The 16242-nt window shown below is 55.0% G+C and overlaps 1 protein-coding gene across 1 annotated transcript; it reads left to right on the top strand.

The window, feature by feature from the left end:
• Positions 1–6852: 6852 nt before the first annotated feature.
• On the top strand, positions 6853–15816 carry PPP1R1B (protein phosphatase 1 regulatory inhibitor subunit 1B). Its single transcript, XM_079132918.1, has 7 exons — positions 6853–7500; positions 9110–9170; positions 9474–9496; positions 9929–10004; positions 13225–13425; positions 14811–14930; positions 15019–15816. The coding sequence occupies exons 1-7, from the start codon at positions 7420–7422 to the stop codon at positions 15066–15068; spliced, it is 612 nt and encodes a 203-aa protein (XP_078989044.1). The 5' UTR covers positions 6853–7419; the 3' UTR covers positions 15069–15816.
• The last annotated feature ends 426 nt before the right edge of the window (positions 15817–16242 follow it).

Here is a 16242-nt window from a genome sequence, read left to right as displayed (position 1 = left end):
CTGGCTTGGAGACAGGGGTAGGGCAGAGGGATGGGGGGAAATGGAAGAGCCCAGAAGAAAGCTCAGGCAAGACCATATAACCCAGAGATCCTGGTTGTGTTTTTTACTTAATTTTGTCCCCAGCATCCCTACTTCTTCCCCCCATTCCCCTTAGAAAATAGTCAGGCCCTTTTGTCCCCCAAGATTTGCTGCTTAGGGGGAACCAGGAACTCCAGAGGGCTCTTCCAGCAGGGGAGTTGAAAATAAACATCACTTTTTTTTGGCGTGCTGGGGATGGAACCCAGGGCAAGCACTCTATCACTGACACACACCTGGAGCCCCTAAGTACCATTTTATAATCACTTTTTTCCCTATGTGCTCATGTGCATCAACTCATTTCATTTTCACAATTCTGTTACACGCATTTTGTAAGTGAAGACCCTAAGGAAGAAAGACGGGTTTGAATTACACAAGGTCACACAGCTGGTAAAGTGGAAGTGCCAGGATTTGAACTCCTGAACTGGTGTGCTTGACACCCCTGCCTGGTTCCCCTATTTTACTGAACTTATGGTCTGGCTAGATTGACTCCCATGTCCAGCAGTCAGGGATCACAGTAGCAGCAGATCTGCACCCTGAGTGCAGAACATGTCTCATGCCTGCCGTTCACACGGACCCCATTTCCACGTGGATTTTCACATTGCCTTTTATATGTTAGCAGAAGCTGGACAAAGTAAATGTTCAGGAGGCCCAAATCCCTCCCTTCCACTATCCTGAGGGTGGTGTGTGTGGGCATTTCCCTAGAGTGGGATGCTATCCCAGCATCCCTTGCCCCTCCCAGCCCACCCCTGAGAACACAGCAGGGTCAGGGAGTCGGTTAGCATCTGTCAGGGGGACCACCCTGATAGGGGAAATTGAGATTCCTGCGCTCTCAGGGATGAGCCCTGGGCCAGACCAAGATCGCCTTACCTCCCAGGGGCTCAGGGGATCTTCCCCAGGGAATCTGGACACCCCTGTGTTCTCAGAACTAGGGAAATCTTTGCCATGCACCTTCTGGGCTTGGGAGTCTGGGGTGTGGGTTGGGGGGCATTGGAGGAGTGGCCTTTGGGCTGCAGCTTACTAGGAAAGAAAACCCATTTTCATCTCAGTACTCCACTGAAGTCCAGAGATGCTGGGTTCATTCGGGGTTCCCCAAAACAAGCCCAGTTTCTGGGAGAATGGGGGTAGGTTGTGGGGGCTGGGGGAAGGAGGCAGAAGGGGCAGGCTGGCTGCTTTGAGCTTCTCCATGCAGCCCCCGGGGCCGGGTGCCTGGGCAGGAGGAGGGGGCAGAGCAGCTGCTGGCGATTTATTAAGCAGTCACGGAAAAATTGGTTTATAAATTAACAGCTGTTTTAACTTTAGGGCCTCTTCTTCAGGGAATGGAAGCAGCCGACTGGACCGGGATTGGAGTGTGTGTGAAGCTGGTGGAGGGAGTGGGAGGCGGAGAGATCAGGCAGCTGGCATTCTTCGGGGGCAGCCTCAGCTGGCACCTCGGGGGGCACCAGGCAGTGGCCAGAGCAGGGGGTCTCCAGGTGCCCAGGGCTGAGACTGCCCCCGCTGTGGGCTGCAGCTTGCTGTCTTCGCAACAACATCCCAGCTTCCACCTGGGGGCGCCAGAGGGCTCAGATACTATTGTACTCGTTCCTGCCACCAGAGGGCAGCCTCGGCACATCGATTTCTGCTTCTCCAGCTATCGATCCAAACTGGGCTAGGCGGGAGAGGGAGACAAGATCCAAAGCCGAGCCCAAGTCCGCTCACGTGCATGTTAATGATCTTCCACTCTTTCATCCCGAATGTGTGAAAGTCAGCAGTAAAGAATGAGGGCTGTGAAGTCAGACTGCATTTGAACCCAGGCTCGAGGCAAAAGCTGCTGAAGTCCTTTGAACCTCACTTGCCTCATCTGTAGAATGGAATGATACTTGTGAGGATTAAATGAGATCATGTATTAAAGATCTTAGTTCAGTGCCCAGCACAGAGTAAATGCTTTATATATGTCACCTGTTGTCAATTTCTACGAAGTATTTGTTCCTCCACTCATTCATTCCTCAATCCATCCTGTCTATGTAGTGCCTACTATATTTAGAGTGTAAAGGTAAATGGTGGGAAGGACGTGTTTCAAGATGGCATGCTAAGAGTTATGATATATCCAGTGTGGGGGTTGGAGTTGACAAAAAGAACGTTTTAGGGTGATGGAAATATTCTGCATCTGTGTTGTGATGGTCGCATACTACAAAATGTGTACTTAAAATTGGTACATTTTGTTGTATGTAAACCCCAACTGAACAAAGATGATTGCTTTTCTTTTTAAAATTAGTGCATTATAGTTACACAGAATAGTTGGGTTCATTTTGATGAATCATATGTGCATGGAATTTGATTTACTTCATTTCAATCCCTAATGTGCCCCCCCTTTTCCTTCCCTCCTGCCTTCCCCTATTCTCCTTCCTCTATTCTACTGGTGTTCCTTTCACTCGTTTTATTTATTTTTGATTGGTGATATATATATGTATCACATGTGTGTGTATAAAGGTGGAATTCACCGGGGTATATTTATACATGCACATAGAGTGATTTTGCTATATCGATTCCACATTTCCTCCTGTTTCCTGTCCCTCCTCCCTCCCTCTCAATCTCCTCTACTCCACTGATTTTCCCTACATCTTTATGTTATCCGATCCTTCCCCTACAAGCTTGATTTTTTTTTTTAAAGCATCTAGCCAGGTCTGGTGGTGCATGACGGCAATCCAGTTACTCCAGACTGATGCAGGAGGATCGCAAGTTTGAGGCCAGCTTGGGCAACTTAACAAAACCCTCTATCAAAATGGACAATAAAAAGGACTGGGGATGTAGCTCAGTGCTGTAGAGTACCCCTGGATTAAATCCCCAGTGCCACTAAAACAAAATAAAATAGCACCTAAGCACCCAATATGAATATATTGAATGGGCAAAGGGACAGATGACGAATGAATGAATGAATGATTATCTCAGATGATTGTCCACCTGTCCTAGTAGCACCATTGTCCTGGCTGATGGTACCCTTGCCTTCTCCTTTCCCTTGTCTGTGGGTTTCCCCAGAGATGGGCCTTGGAATTCCTTTCTCCATTCCTGGACCCCACCAGCTTCTCCTTGAGGGCAAGGAAAGGTGCCCCTGAGTGCCTAGCCAGCGCTTCCCAGCTCCTCCAAGGCTGCTTCCAGGAACTTCCCGGGGCCTGCTTTCCAGCTGCCACATGTCAACTCTGCCAGCTCCAGTTCACTTCAGTGGTGCCAAGGTCACGGGTATGCTGCCCAACTACAGACCGGTAGTGCCAACAGCTCAACGCCCAAACCCTGGCTGATTCTGCCACCTGCTGGCCATTTTCATAACTGCACCCCTATACCTGCTGGAGAGACGGAATCTTTGAGGACTATCCCAGAACAAGACTAGGGGCTTAAGTTTTATGTTATTGAATCATCACAGTCACCTGCAAACTGGGCTTTGAAATGTAAGAGAGTGGGGGCACATAGAAGCTAAGGAATTTATCCATATTCACACAGTAAACTATAAATCTGAGATTCCTATTCTCCAGCTTTCTGTTCATGTGACTACATCTTACTTGGGGAGCAGGAAGGAATATTCAGGATTGTCCCCTCTACCTTCCCCAAAGAAGAAGGGCAGAGATCTCACAGCACCTTCCATAAGTCACCTACCAAAGAAGGTGAGTGTAGTATCTGCTGCGTGCCAGGCTCTGTGGCAGGTACTGGGCGATGATGAGAAGGTAAGTGGGGGAAGAACAGGCCTCAAAACACCGCACTCAGACCTCTGATGCAATAATAGACACCTACTGTAAACTTTTTTTTTTAACCAGTTCAAGCAGAACACCCATAGTTCAATGAGAGTTAAGTCAAACAAGGTCTTGAATTTGTTCCTTGGACCTAACCACCCGTGCTTCTAACTCAAGAATAATAACTGGGGAGTGGCATATTATTTTTACATCTTATTTGCATATGATTAATCCCAAGTCAAAGCGAATGGAGGTCACTGTGCGGCCCCTAGCTTCTCAGCCCCACCACCACCTGTGCCTGGCCCTGGTCCCCTCCTCCAGCCCCTGCTGGGCTTCACCGCCTCCACCAGCCCAGTCACACCCCTTACCCCTGCCCGCCCCTCCCCCAGCTCCCAGAAGTGCAGTTCCCTTCCTCCTCTGTCACCCACACAGCCCCCGCCACCTGGCCGCCCACTGGAAAAACTTTTCCCCAAGTTCTTGAGAAGTCGCGTAGGATCCAGGAGAGAAAAATCAAAGTAATAAAACCTCATTTAATTCCTAACGGAGGGCAGAGCTGTGAGCTGCAATTATCTTAATGCTGAGCTATTTTTACTCTCTCTCCATCTCTGTCTCCTGCCTCTCTGTCGTGACGCTTTCTCCTCTCTGCCTTCCTTTGTCTCTCCATCTCTCACATGGGTTTTCTGTCTCTTTCTTCTTGCTTTCTCCTACCTCCTCCCCTTTCTCCCTTACTTCCTAGCTGTGTCCCTATCCTCCCTCCCTTTCCTATCTGTCCTTCATGTCTGTGCCTCTGTCAGCCTGTCCTCCCCACCTCTCAAGGCCCCAGGGTTCTGTAGTCAGAGGCTCAGGTGCCTAGCAAAAGCTGGGTAAAAGCGGTGCGCAGTGGCCCACGCCTGTAATCCCAGTGGCTCGGGAGGCTGAGGCAGGAGGATGGGGAGTTCAAAGCCAGCCTCAGCAAAAGTGAGGCACTAAGCAACTCAGTGAGACCCTGTCTCTAAATAAAATACAAAATAGGGCTGGGGATATGGCTCAGTGGGCGAGTGTCCCTGAGTTCAATCCCCAGTACCCTCCGCCCCCCCCAAAAAAAAGCTGGGCAAAGAGCTCCCTTCTACCCCAAAAGACCCCATCTTCCAGGCCTGGCTAATAGCTTCTCTGCTCTCACCTCCCTTCCCAGGTGCAGCCTGGGTTCAGGGGATTCTTCCTGACTTGGGGTCTCCCAGAGCAGATCCTCCAGGCACAAGCCCTGCTGGTTCAAGCAAGGTTCACAGTGTGCTCCCCAGTCCTTCCCAGCCCTCATGGGCACTGAGGAGCCGCTGGTGGTTGTGCCCCATCCCTGCCCTCTCACCACCCACCCCGCTGTCTCCTGACCCTGTTATCCTACCCTGTGATCCTTTCCCATGCATCCAGCACTGGAAGCCACAGGCCCCTTGCCCCCACATTGGCCCCATAGCTGTTATGCCTGGTCTGTGCCCTTCTTACTTCAGGTCCTCCTTGTTTACCCTCCTAAGGCGCCGTGAACCCTGTCTTTACCACTCCCTACCCCACCCGGTCTGGAAGAGGGGTTCTGGGCCAAGCCAGGGGCTGCCAGAGATGTCCACACCCCTGGGCCAGCAACCTGGTATCCGGCTGTTTCCCAACAAGTACATAAGTCAACAAACACACCGGGACTTGAGCCAGGCCTGGGGTTGAAGGATGTGGAGCTGAGCAGCCAGGACATCCTATTCCCATGAACAGAGCTCTGCCCCTGCAGCCACTCTCAGCCCCAGAGTGGACACTGACTCTGAGACAGAACATCATGCCCCTGACCCCATTTCCATAAGACCGCTCTGGCCTCTCACTGGGCCAAAAAGCTAGCAGGCTGGGGCTGGCAATGGAAAAGTTGCTGGTGGGTTGAGGGGTAGGGAGGGCTCCTGGCTGTTCCAGGCCCAAGAGTGACCGGGAGAGAAGACAGCCAACACAAACAGGGCCTCAGGAAGACACACGCCTGTGCACACACACACACACCTTTTGGGCACTATAGAGAGGCAGGCCCACCCTGGTGAACAGCCCTGAAGAGGGAAAGCCAGCTCTTGCAAAGACCCAATGGCTTGGACAGAGAAACAGGGACTCTCCAGTCCACAGGGTGGCCCCCCCACAATCGCTCCCCTCCAGAGAAGAACACAAGCACCTCTGTAGAAAGGAGGCTCACACCTCAGGAGCATAAGCACCTTTCTCCCCAGCTCTGTTGCTGAATGCACCAAGCTCTCACATGTGATGGCACGTGTACTGGTAAGGCAGCCCCCCACCTGCCCCCTGGGCTGACTCTCTCCCCTCCCCCATTAGATCTGGGGAGAAAAGGCAGGAGACACGTGAATGCTGGGTACATCATGGTAAGGACACATCCCCCTCTCCCCCAGGGAATATGCTCATATTCACAGCCTGGAACCTCTCTACAGGACCGGCCCTGTGGACACACTGCTCCCACCCCCAAGCAGGCACCCCCCTGCCCATCACCTTGACAGCCTCTGACGTCCGCCCCCACACCCACACCCTCCCCCGCACACACGCAGCCCTCCCACGCCCTGCCACTCACACCCTAATCTTTAACACTCTGACACACTTACTCACGTAGACTCACACACTCACACCACACTGCCCCCCCATTCCTGAGCTGCAGCACCACAGGCCCCTGGCACTCACTTGCACATACTCCCTGCCACGATGTGACTGACACGTGTCCTCCCACGCACACCTCGTTCACACGCACTCGCTTTCTAGGACACCCCCATTCACAGCGTGACACGCTGGTACTCTCTCCTCGGTCTCGCAGACCTTCCATGAAACTCCAAGTACCAGGGCCACTAAGTGGTTAAAGCCCGAGTCCCTGTTTTCCCGCTGTCCCTTTCCCCTCTCCCTCCTCACTTTATCCTCCCGGCTGGACTCCATCAATAATGCAGCTCGGAGTTCTGGGGAGACGGCAGGGGGCCCCCGGCCCGCTCCCCGGGCCCTGGCTCGCACTCCACACCCTCCTCCCAGCCCCAGGAGAGCACGGTTCTCGATGCTCATTGGCTACTTTCTCCTAGACCCTCCCTCTCAGCGCCCCGCGCCAGTCCCAGGCGGAGGGGACGGGCCGGGACCCCAGAGCTGGGACCAGAGGAAGGAGCCCAACAGAGACTGGGAGACCCGGAGACGAAGAGAGGCAGAGGGAGGGAGGTAGAGGCAGGTCAAGAGACGCGAAGACCCGCGAGCAGGCAGACACGGGCAGCGCGAGGAAGGAGGCAGAGCCCGAGGCGCGCAGCCTGCGGGGGAGCGCGGGGACCCAGGCGGTGACCCCCAGCAGGAGCGCGGCGGCGGACCCGGGAGTGGGGGGCGCGCCGAGCCCGGCGCGGTAGGCGAGCCCGGCGGCCGAGCCCTCCTGGCGCTCGCTCGCCCTCCCCTCGCCGGGCGCGGTATTTTTATCTGTGCGGGAGCAGCCTCCTCCTCGTCCTCCTCCTCCTCTTTTTCCTCCTCCTCCTCCTCCTTCTCCTCCTCCTCCTCCTCCTCTGTGTCCCCTTCCTCCTCCTCCTCCTCCTTCTCCTCGCCGCACGCGCTCGCTGGCAGCTCCGCGGCCCGAGCAGCACAGGGGAGCCGAGCAGGGACGGCAGCCCGAGATCCTGAGGCGCCCGCCATGGACCCCAAGGACCGCAAGAAGATCCAGTTCTCGGTGCCCGCACCCCCCAGCCAACTCGACCCCCGCCAGGTGGAGATGGTAAGGGGGCCGCGCCCCACCCCGGCATTGCCCCCGGCACACTCCCCGGGCGCTGCCGGGTCCGCCTGGGGATGGGGTGCCCGGAGAGCCAGACTCAGCCTCAGCCAAGGCGGGGGCGCCGGGCAGCGCGTGAAGTTCGCTGGAGACTCGGCAACTTTTTCCCGGCTGCCCATTCAGGGCCTGAGAATTCTGGCAGTGAGCGTCCAGGCAGCCTGGTTCCTGGGAGACTGTCCTTTCGGCCCTGCACAGTTGCCCTAGACTAGTCCCTTTCCCTAGGCTACCACCCCGACCACTCGGTCCCGATTCCAGCTCCAGAGCTGGTCACGTGAGAAAGCTCGTACATCAAATATTGACCCTATTACACAGCGCAGGAGTCTGAGCCTTGGTACCCCACTGCCCTGCTGGCCTCCAGTCCCGCTCTGCATGCCTGACCTGGGCTCACCAGCACCTTGTTATGACTCTTTCTGCTGTCAGGTCTTGGAGCCCTAACTTCAAGGTGGGAGAGGTGACCAGTCACTCCCTCCTGACAGCTGTGAGGCCTCCAAATGTGAATGTGTGTATGTCGGGGGAGGGCGTTGAGAGAGGTCGATGCCCATAGCCTAGCAGGGGGTACTTGTTGATGAGACGCCACTGGTTTCCAACAGAGCAGTGCGGGGGGGCCAAGTCATTTTGGGGGGACATTGGGGGTTGAGGTCTGGAGGGCAGTGCTGGGAGCTTGGCAGGGGAAAGTGACAGTTTCAGCTTAACTCACCTGGTTCTCTTTGTGCATTTCCCTGGAGCTCAAAGGGGACCTAATTAACTGACAGTTGGTCTGATTGCCAAGCCAGTGGGGGGGGGGCAGTTGCTGGAAGTGCTCATTCCCCCACCCTCATGATACAGCTTGGCTGGTGTAGCAAGGAGGGCAACTTCTCATTTCTCACGGGGACTGGATGAATTGTTCTACAGCCTGAGAAAGATCGCCAGAGAAGCCCAGACCCCTCCCTGCCTCCAGAGATACCCCCAGGCCTCTGGGCATCTGGGGCTTGGACTCACACCTGAGCCTCAGCATAAGGTCAAGAAGTCCGCAGTACGTTAGCTCAGTCTCCCTCTGTAACTGGATCCAGTTTCTTGGAGGCCTTGAGCTGTTCTTAGGTGGACAGAGCCATGTGGGAGATGCCATGGCCCATGGGCATCTCCCCCAGAGGGACCATCCCTGACATCAGGAATCTCAGACAGCTTACTCTCCCAAGGTCTTCAGAAACTGGGGAGAGGAAGGGCCTCAGGGAGAGAGAGAAGATAATAAGGGAAGTATTAGCTCTGGAGTAGCCTTGGGTGGGAGAGGCCTGAGCTGGGAGTCAGTGACTAGTTTTTCACTAGTTCTTTGGACTTGTGTGCTGTGTTACCTTGAGCACATTGCTGAACCTCTCTGAACCTCAGAGTTTTCATCTCTGCAAAACGAAGGGATTGGGTGAGCTACAGAGTTCCTTTTAGTGAGGACTGTCTTTGATTCAAAGGCTCCCTGGGGAGTCCAAAGCATTGTTCCCTGCTGCCTGGGGGTGGGGGTGGGGTGGGACCTAGGGTGTCTATCCTGCAGGTGTCTATCCTGCCCCTCCTTCCTCCATCTCCTCAGATCCGGCGCAGGAGACCAACCCCTGCCATGCTGTTCCGGCTCTCAGAGCACTCCTCGCCAGGTAGGCCCCCTCTCCCTCCCCATCCCAGCCCCACCCTAACTCTGAGGCCTTCCTGAGGGCCCTGCCAAAGTCCGGTGACAGGAGAGCGAGTGAAGACTTGGGAACAGATAATGTCTGGGAGCCCAACTCTGCGGCCCAACTCAGTTGTTAGCAGGGCACCTCCCGACCCCAGGAGGGAGGGCACACCTCCCTCTCCCCAGAGACTGAGACTTTGGAAAAAGTAACTGGGATTCTTTCTCTCTCTCTCCCCCTCTTCTCTCTTCCTCCTCTGTTGATGCTGGTGCCCTTTGGTGGCTTCCTCAGAGGAAGAGGCCTCCCCGCACCAGGTGAGTTTCCTGGGGCAGCTGGAAGGAGGGTGCCTGGGCCCTTCAGAGTGGAGTGGACCTGCGCTTGCACTGCCAGTCAACTAAGAGAGGGTGCCTCCCAGGAACACTGGCATGTAATGGGTACCTCCTCTGAGAGGTCCTGGTGCCGGGTGCCCCAACAGATCCTCTGCTGCTCAGACTCAGGGTGGGATCCTCAAGACCTAAGGTCCTAAGCTGGGCCAGAGCTTCTGGAAAGTCCCCACCCCCCCCCCCAAAAAAAAAAAAAAAAAAAAAAAAGGCAGCAGAGAGGGCAAGCAAGGCTCTGCCTCGGCGCAGAATTCACTGACCGAGCCTAGATCAGTCTGTCAGGGTCGCCAAGGTGGGGTGACATGGAGGGAAGGTGAGGGGAAGGGGCCTCTGAGGAGTCCACTTAAGCTGACTCTTCCCCTGCAGAGAGCCTCAGGAGAGGGACACCACCTCAAGTCGAAGAGAACCAACCCTTGTGCCTACACACCCCCCTCGCTGAAAGGTACTATCCCCCACCTGTCCTTCCTGTCGCCTGGCTGTGCCTTGAGCCCTGGAACTGGGCTGGCACTGGGGGAGGGAGGGGAAATGTCAGCTTTTGTCAAGCAGGAGGGATTGCTTCCTGCATCACAACCCGACTTGGAGACCGGTTCTTCCTTTCAAAACACAAGGCGACCAGAGGCTGGAAAGGGCAGCTGCAGCCCTTAAAAACAGGTTGTAGGGGGGTCAAAAGAAGTGATGGTTGGCCCAAAATGACAAGTGGATGTCGCAATAAAAGAGACTCAGCATCTCTGCTGTGCAAGCATGGGCTGCACCCCCCATCGAAGGGCGCCTTCTCCCGTGGGTCCCCTGTTCTCCCCTCCCTTTCCCCTCCCATTTGAACATATCTGCATCCAGGACTCTTCCTCCTCCTGCTTTTCCTTTCCATATTAATAGGCAAGTCATTCCTGTAGCATACACTGAACCCTTAGTGTGTGCCAGGCTTTGCTGGTGGGCACTGGGCAAAATGAGTAAGGTTTGGGGGCTAGGGTGTGGCTCAGTGGTAGAGTGCGTGCTTACCATGCAGAGGCCTTGGGTTCCATCCCCAGCACTGGAAACAAATGAGTAAGATTTGGTCCCCGCTATCCTGGGTCCTTTGCATCCAAGGTCAGCGAGAGTTTGAAGAGGGCAGGGTGCATGGCCTGGGACTGGAAGGATATAGAATCCAACAGGCCAGCAAGGCAGGCAAGAGGGAAGAAGCTTTCGAAGGGCAGGAGGTGTGCATCACAGGGGAGCCTTGGGCCAGCTGGAGACTGGAATTCTGTCCAGGGAGCTGTGCGAGATGCACTTGAAGGAGAAGGAGTACAAAGGGCTCTTCCTAGCTAAGGGCCAGGCGCCCACTCACCCCCACCTCCACTCCAGCCAGAGGCTCTTCCTGCCTGGTCAGCCCCCTCCTCCTCTGAAGAGAGGGAGGGAGTCCAGAAAGGTGTGCTGAGAGCCCTCTAAGGTGGGTTTAATACATGCCCAGGCACCAGCCAAGGACAACAGGTACACCTGCCAGCCTGCCTGAGCCAGGGCTGGGAGTACAGGAGAAGGGCAGAGGTTCTTCCTCTTCCTTTAGGACAGGAAGATGAAGGGACAGAGCTGTGGCAAGCGGGTGTGGAAGGGCTTCCCCACTCATAGGGTCATGTGGAAGGGCCACAAAGCAGGCATGAGGGAGAGGTGGCATCTTCCCAGCAAAGAATATAAGAATCTGCCTCCTCCAGGAAGTGAGGGGGGAGGGGGAACTGTCCCCTGGGCTCTTTTTGGTGGGAGGTGTGCTGGAGATTGAACCCAGGGCCTCCTGCATGCTGAACACGTACTATACTTCCTAGCCACATCCCAGCCTGGGCCCTCATGGTGAGCGTGGGGAAGTGGGGTGAGGAGACTGAGGCCAGGGTGTTTCCCATGCACCTGGCAGTGGCCAAAAATGTGTCTCCACCCCCACTCCCTTTTGGGTCACATCTCGAAGAGTCTAGGTGGGGAGAGGCAGGGAAAAGGGGTCAGGAGAGAGGTGGGCATCCCTGGGACTGTGTTGGGGTTCTTGCAGCTAAAAAAGGGAGACTTGCTGGGTGGGGGGAGTTCAGGGTCCCAGAAATGGAGATGCTAGAGGAGGCAGGCATAAGGAAGAGGGAGGCAGGCGAGGTGAGGCACGAGGGAGCCCACGGGAGCCAGCACAGGTGCTGCACACACCTATTTCGATGCAGCTCACGAACTGGAATCTCCTCCCCCGGCTGGGGAAAGGAAGCTGCCCCAGCTGCCACCTTCTCTCTCTCCACTCCCTCAGGGGCCCTGCAGTTCCCAAAAGGCACTGTTTGGTAGGTTCCTGCCCCTTTCTGGGCAAAGGAAAGGGCCTGGCAGGCATGGGGGTTTGTAGGGAAGGAGTCAAAAGCCTTACAGGAGGTGGGCAACACTGTCTTGGTGGGGGCGCTCTAAGGTCAGAACTCTCACACTTGGTTCAAGAAGTAGCTTTGCTGAGTCCCCAAGGCCAGGGCAGGGCGATTTATGATTTATTGTGCTTTTATTGCCTGGGGAGCTTGCCCAGAGTCAGTGGGAGGCGCTGGGTTGGTTGCTGGGGGCAGGGTGGGGCAGCGGGCACACAATGCACCCTCTGTGCCTGTCCCTGAGTTGGCAGGAGTGCGGGGCCCTGCTCACTGCACCGGAGGTTTCCAGCCAGGATCTACCCCCTGGACTTTCTGAGGGGAGGGGCGGCGGGCAGACCAAGGAGCTGCTCAGCTCTGCCTTGCTGGGCAGCGGCTGGCCTGGGGGCCTTGAACTGAGTGTCCCATGTGCTTTAAAATCCCACTAGCCTTTGAACCCTGCCGACTCTGCCAAGTCTCAGCTCACGCTGTTTCCTCAATCCCTGTCACTCTTCAGAACCTTCAGCCTGGCCCCTTTCTCCCAGCCCCCTGATCCTTTCCATCTTTTCGAAACTTTCCTCCAGCCACCCACATTGTTCCCTTCCCAGGCCCTATGCAAGCAGGTCTTGGTGGTGATGGGGTGTGTTTGCTGCTTTCTAGGTCACTGTAGAGGGAGCTGGGAGCTTGGGGATGTGGGTCAAGATTGTGGGGGCCGCATCTGAACAGGCCACTTCCCCAGGCATGGACTACATTGGCTTCAGACCATTGTATCTTCAATCCCAGAATCAATCATTCCTACCCTTGGAGCCTGGGGCAGGGGCATGTGGATTGACATCTAAGACTGGGTGGTACAGTGGCGGCGGGGTACTGCATGAGGGGCAGGACTGAGGTGAGCTGTGAGCCCTAAGCAGGCCAGGTTCTCTCCCAGAAATGGAAAGGAGCAAGGCCCCAGGCCTCAGCCCACCGACAGCAGCTTCTGCCTGGTGGATACTGTCTCTAGTACTGGCTAGTTGGCAAGGCCAGCTCCCCAACCAGGGGATGGTAAGCTGCTTCTGTGCCCTTTGGTCTGGTCTTGCCCAACCTGGCACCCTATGGTGTGGGACTGCTTTGTAGGGCCAGTCTCTGGGGGGCCAATATCTTGGAACAACTTATGAACCAAACATGATCAAATTTACCCCCTGCTGCTTCTGCCTTGACCTGGCCCCCAGCAGGCTGGCCTGTAGCCTTTGGCCCTTGAACTGAGACTCCTGAGAAAGTTACCCCTACCTCAGAGTCATGGGGAGGAGCTCTGTGGGCTGTATCTTGGGCCTGACTCACCCTTGCCTTCTGGGGTCCCCTCTGTGCCAGCTGTGCAGCGCATTGCTGAGTCCCACCTGCAGACTATCAGCAATTTGAGTGAGAACCAGGCCTCAGAGGAGGAGGATGAGCTGGGAGAACTGCGGGAGCTGGGTTACCCAAGGGAGGAGGATGAGGACGAGGAGGAGGATGAAGAGGAGGAAGAAGAAGAAGACAGCCAGGCAGAAGTCCTCAAGATCAGCAGGGGGTCTGGTAAGCTGAAGCGACAGTGTTGCCAGGGTCCCACCACCATGCGTTAGGTGTGAGTTCTCCTCGATTGTCTTGGAACACCTTTCCCAGTTCAGTTTCTCCTACAGGTACACAGCAACACCACCACAGCGGCCTCCCATCCTCCCACCCTGTAGGATGGATTCCTTACATTCAACCTCACCGAAGACATTGGTTTCCTCCAGGCTTGGCTTTTCCCTCTCTCAATCAGATTTTCCTTAATAATTCCTCTGTTCCCTAAGAATTAAGCCAACACCACATGAGGGTTTGAGGTTAGAACTAAAAAAGGACTTTCCACACATAGCAATGAGAGGGTGTGAGGAGATTCAGGGATAGCAGACTGAGGGAGCCTGAGAATGCCTGCATTTCTGAATCTGGGATGTGGTCTCTGCTCGGATGCAGGGGACTGGCTGATTTGCCCTCTCCAGGACCAAGTCAGTGACTGTTCATCCCTTTTCTTTCCTAGGATGGGGTGGGAGGGTGCCCTCTAGTGTCCAGATGGAGAATCTAGGATTTAAGAACCAACCTGGTCCTCTGCACCTCTAAGCTCAGCTGCCTGGGGAAAAAGGAGAGACTTAAAACCTCCATAGGAGGAGTCTCAAGCCAGAGGCCTTGGGACCAAAAATCTCCACAGAAGGTGCCAAATCCCAGAGAATTCTGGGCAGAAAGATTTAGTCCCTCCCATGGTTATGTCTCCCAGGCCTGGCCATGCCAGGTTCTTCCTAGCTCACACTAAACTTTGTGGTACCATTATTGATGGGAATTACAGTGAACCAGCCCTGCTTGAAGCCTTCAACCCTTACACCCAAACAAGATAGGTAACCTGTCTGCATTTCTGGCAGAGAGGGCACCAGAGGGCTGGAATTATGAACTCAGTTCCAACTGAGACCCCAAGAGCAGGTAAAAGGAGGTGAGGGGGACCAGTTTCCCAGGACAAGTAGGAGGGCATCAGGTCACATAACAAGACTACCAAGGAACAACATTCACCCCCAGCACTCCTCTGTGCTGGCACTGGGCTCTGCAGGCATTATCTCGTTGTCTTATTTGAGGTAATCTACATAATGTCCCTCATACACAACATCTCCTTCAGAAAGGTACCAACTGACTAACTCATATGTTGAGTCACTGAAGAGTTGTCCTAGTCCTGTGCTCTCTCCACTATGCCATGATGACTCAGAAAGCTTAGCCTCAGTCATTAGAGTAGCTCCTTCTCCACGACAGTCAGACAGACACTCAAAGCCTGCACTGGTAGGTTTGTGGTGAGGGAATTCAACCCAGGGTCTCACATATGCTAGGCATGCGCTCTACTAAGGAGTTACACCCCCAGCTCATCAAAGCTTGTGTTTTCATTCCCTGTCTTCCAACCCTAGCTGGGCAGAAGATAACCTATGGCCAGGGTCTGGAGGGGCCCTGGGAGCGCCCACCCCCTCTGGATGAGCCCCAGAGAGATGGAAGCTCCGAGGATCAAGTGGAAGACACAGCACTAAATGGTGAGACTTGGAGTGTGGGACGAGGAGGCGGGGTTGAGAATTCAGTGGGCGTGGCCAGACCCTGATTTCTTCTCTATTTGCTTTGCAGAGCCGGGGGAGATGCCTCAGCGCCCCAGCCCTTCTGAACCTGGCACATAAGCTCCCAATCCCGCATCTCCCAGGAGGAAGTGGAGGGGGCAACGCTGTTGCCTAAAAGCCCACTCTGTCCTCATCCTATTTTCTACCCTTCCCCTCACCTGCTAGGGCTGCGGCTTCTAACTTCTAGAAGACTAAGGCTAGTCTGTGTTTGCTTGTTTGCCCGCCCTTGGCTAATGCCCAGAGTCCCTGATGCCTACCCCCTGCCAGTTGTTCCTCCATTCACCCAGTGGGAGGTGGGATATGAGTGAGCCCACACTGGAAAAATCAGGAACCAAAAACAAGGACCCCTTCACAATTCCACTCCTCAGATCCTCTCCCCTGGGCACAGGAGACCCACAGGGCAGGACCCTAGGATCTGGGGAAAGGAGGTACTAAGAACCTTGCAGGTGCCCTTAGATCTTTCTCCATCCCCTCTTCTATGGGGAACTTCAAGTCACTACTCCTCTCACTGGCTTCTACCAGGGCCCAGGACAAGACATCTTTCTCCACAGCCTCTACATTTTGGAACTTTTCCTTTTGTCACCCCTGCTCCTCCTGGGTGCCTGGAAGATGGACTGGCAGAGGCTGCTTTGTTGCATTTTGTTTGTGCTTTGATGCCAGGAATGCCACCTAGTATATGTCCTTAGAGGGGCACATGTTGGGGGGAGCCAGGATTTCCTTGTCCTCCAGCTGTTCTGTCCCTTTTCTCCTTCTTCCCTGACTCTAGACCTGAATCTCCCCAATGCTGTAATAAATCTTTGTAAATAACTGTGCTGAGACTCCTCTTTCAGGGGAGGGAGCAGAAGAAGGGAAGTAATGGGGTATTCTGATATAGAAGGTTGGTAGTCGTCCAAGGGTCAGGACCTTCACTCTAGTGTCCAGTCCTCTGGGAGTTTTCTGGCAGGCTGAGCCACTCAGGACGGCCCACAGAAGTTCTAACTCCTGCTATGATGGCTGAAAGAGGTGGGGTGGAGGAGAATAGAAGTCCATCAAGAGTAACTGTGGCTTTCTCGAAGGGACTGGCTCTTCATCCTCACAGATCTCCCCACAGGCAGTTCCACAGTGCTAGAGCTGTGGTCCAATACCGATGGTATTTCCCATGCTCCCAGCCTTAGGGAGACTCCTCACCGACCCCCACCCCCATTACTGGGGACTGAGTCGAGGTGGCGGGGGAGAGGATCCTATGTCCCCAGTC

Source organism: Sciurus vulgaris (genome assembly GCF_902686455.1).
Source record: "Sciurus vulgaris genome assembly, chromosome: 3".
NCBI classification, from domain to species: Eukaryota; Metazoa; Chordata; class Mammalia; order Rodentia; family Sciuridae; genus Sciurus; species Sciurus vulgaris.
This window is presented reverse-complemented; position numbering and strand designations above follow the sequence as displayed.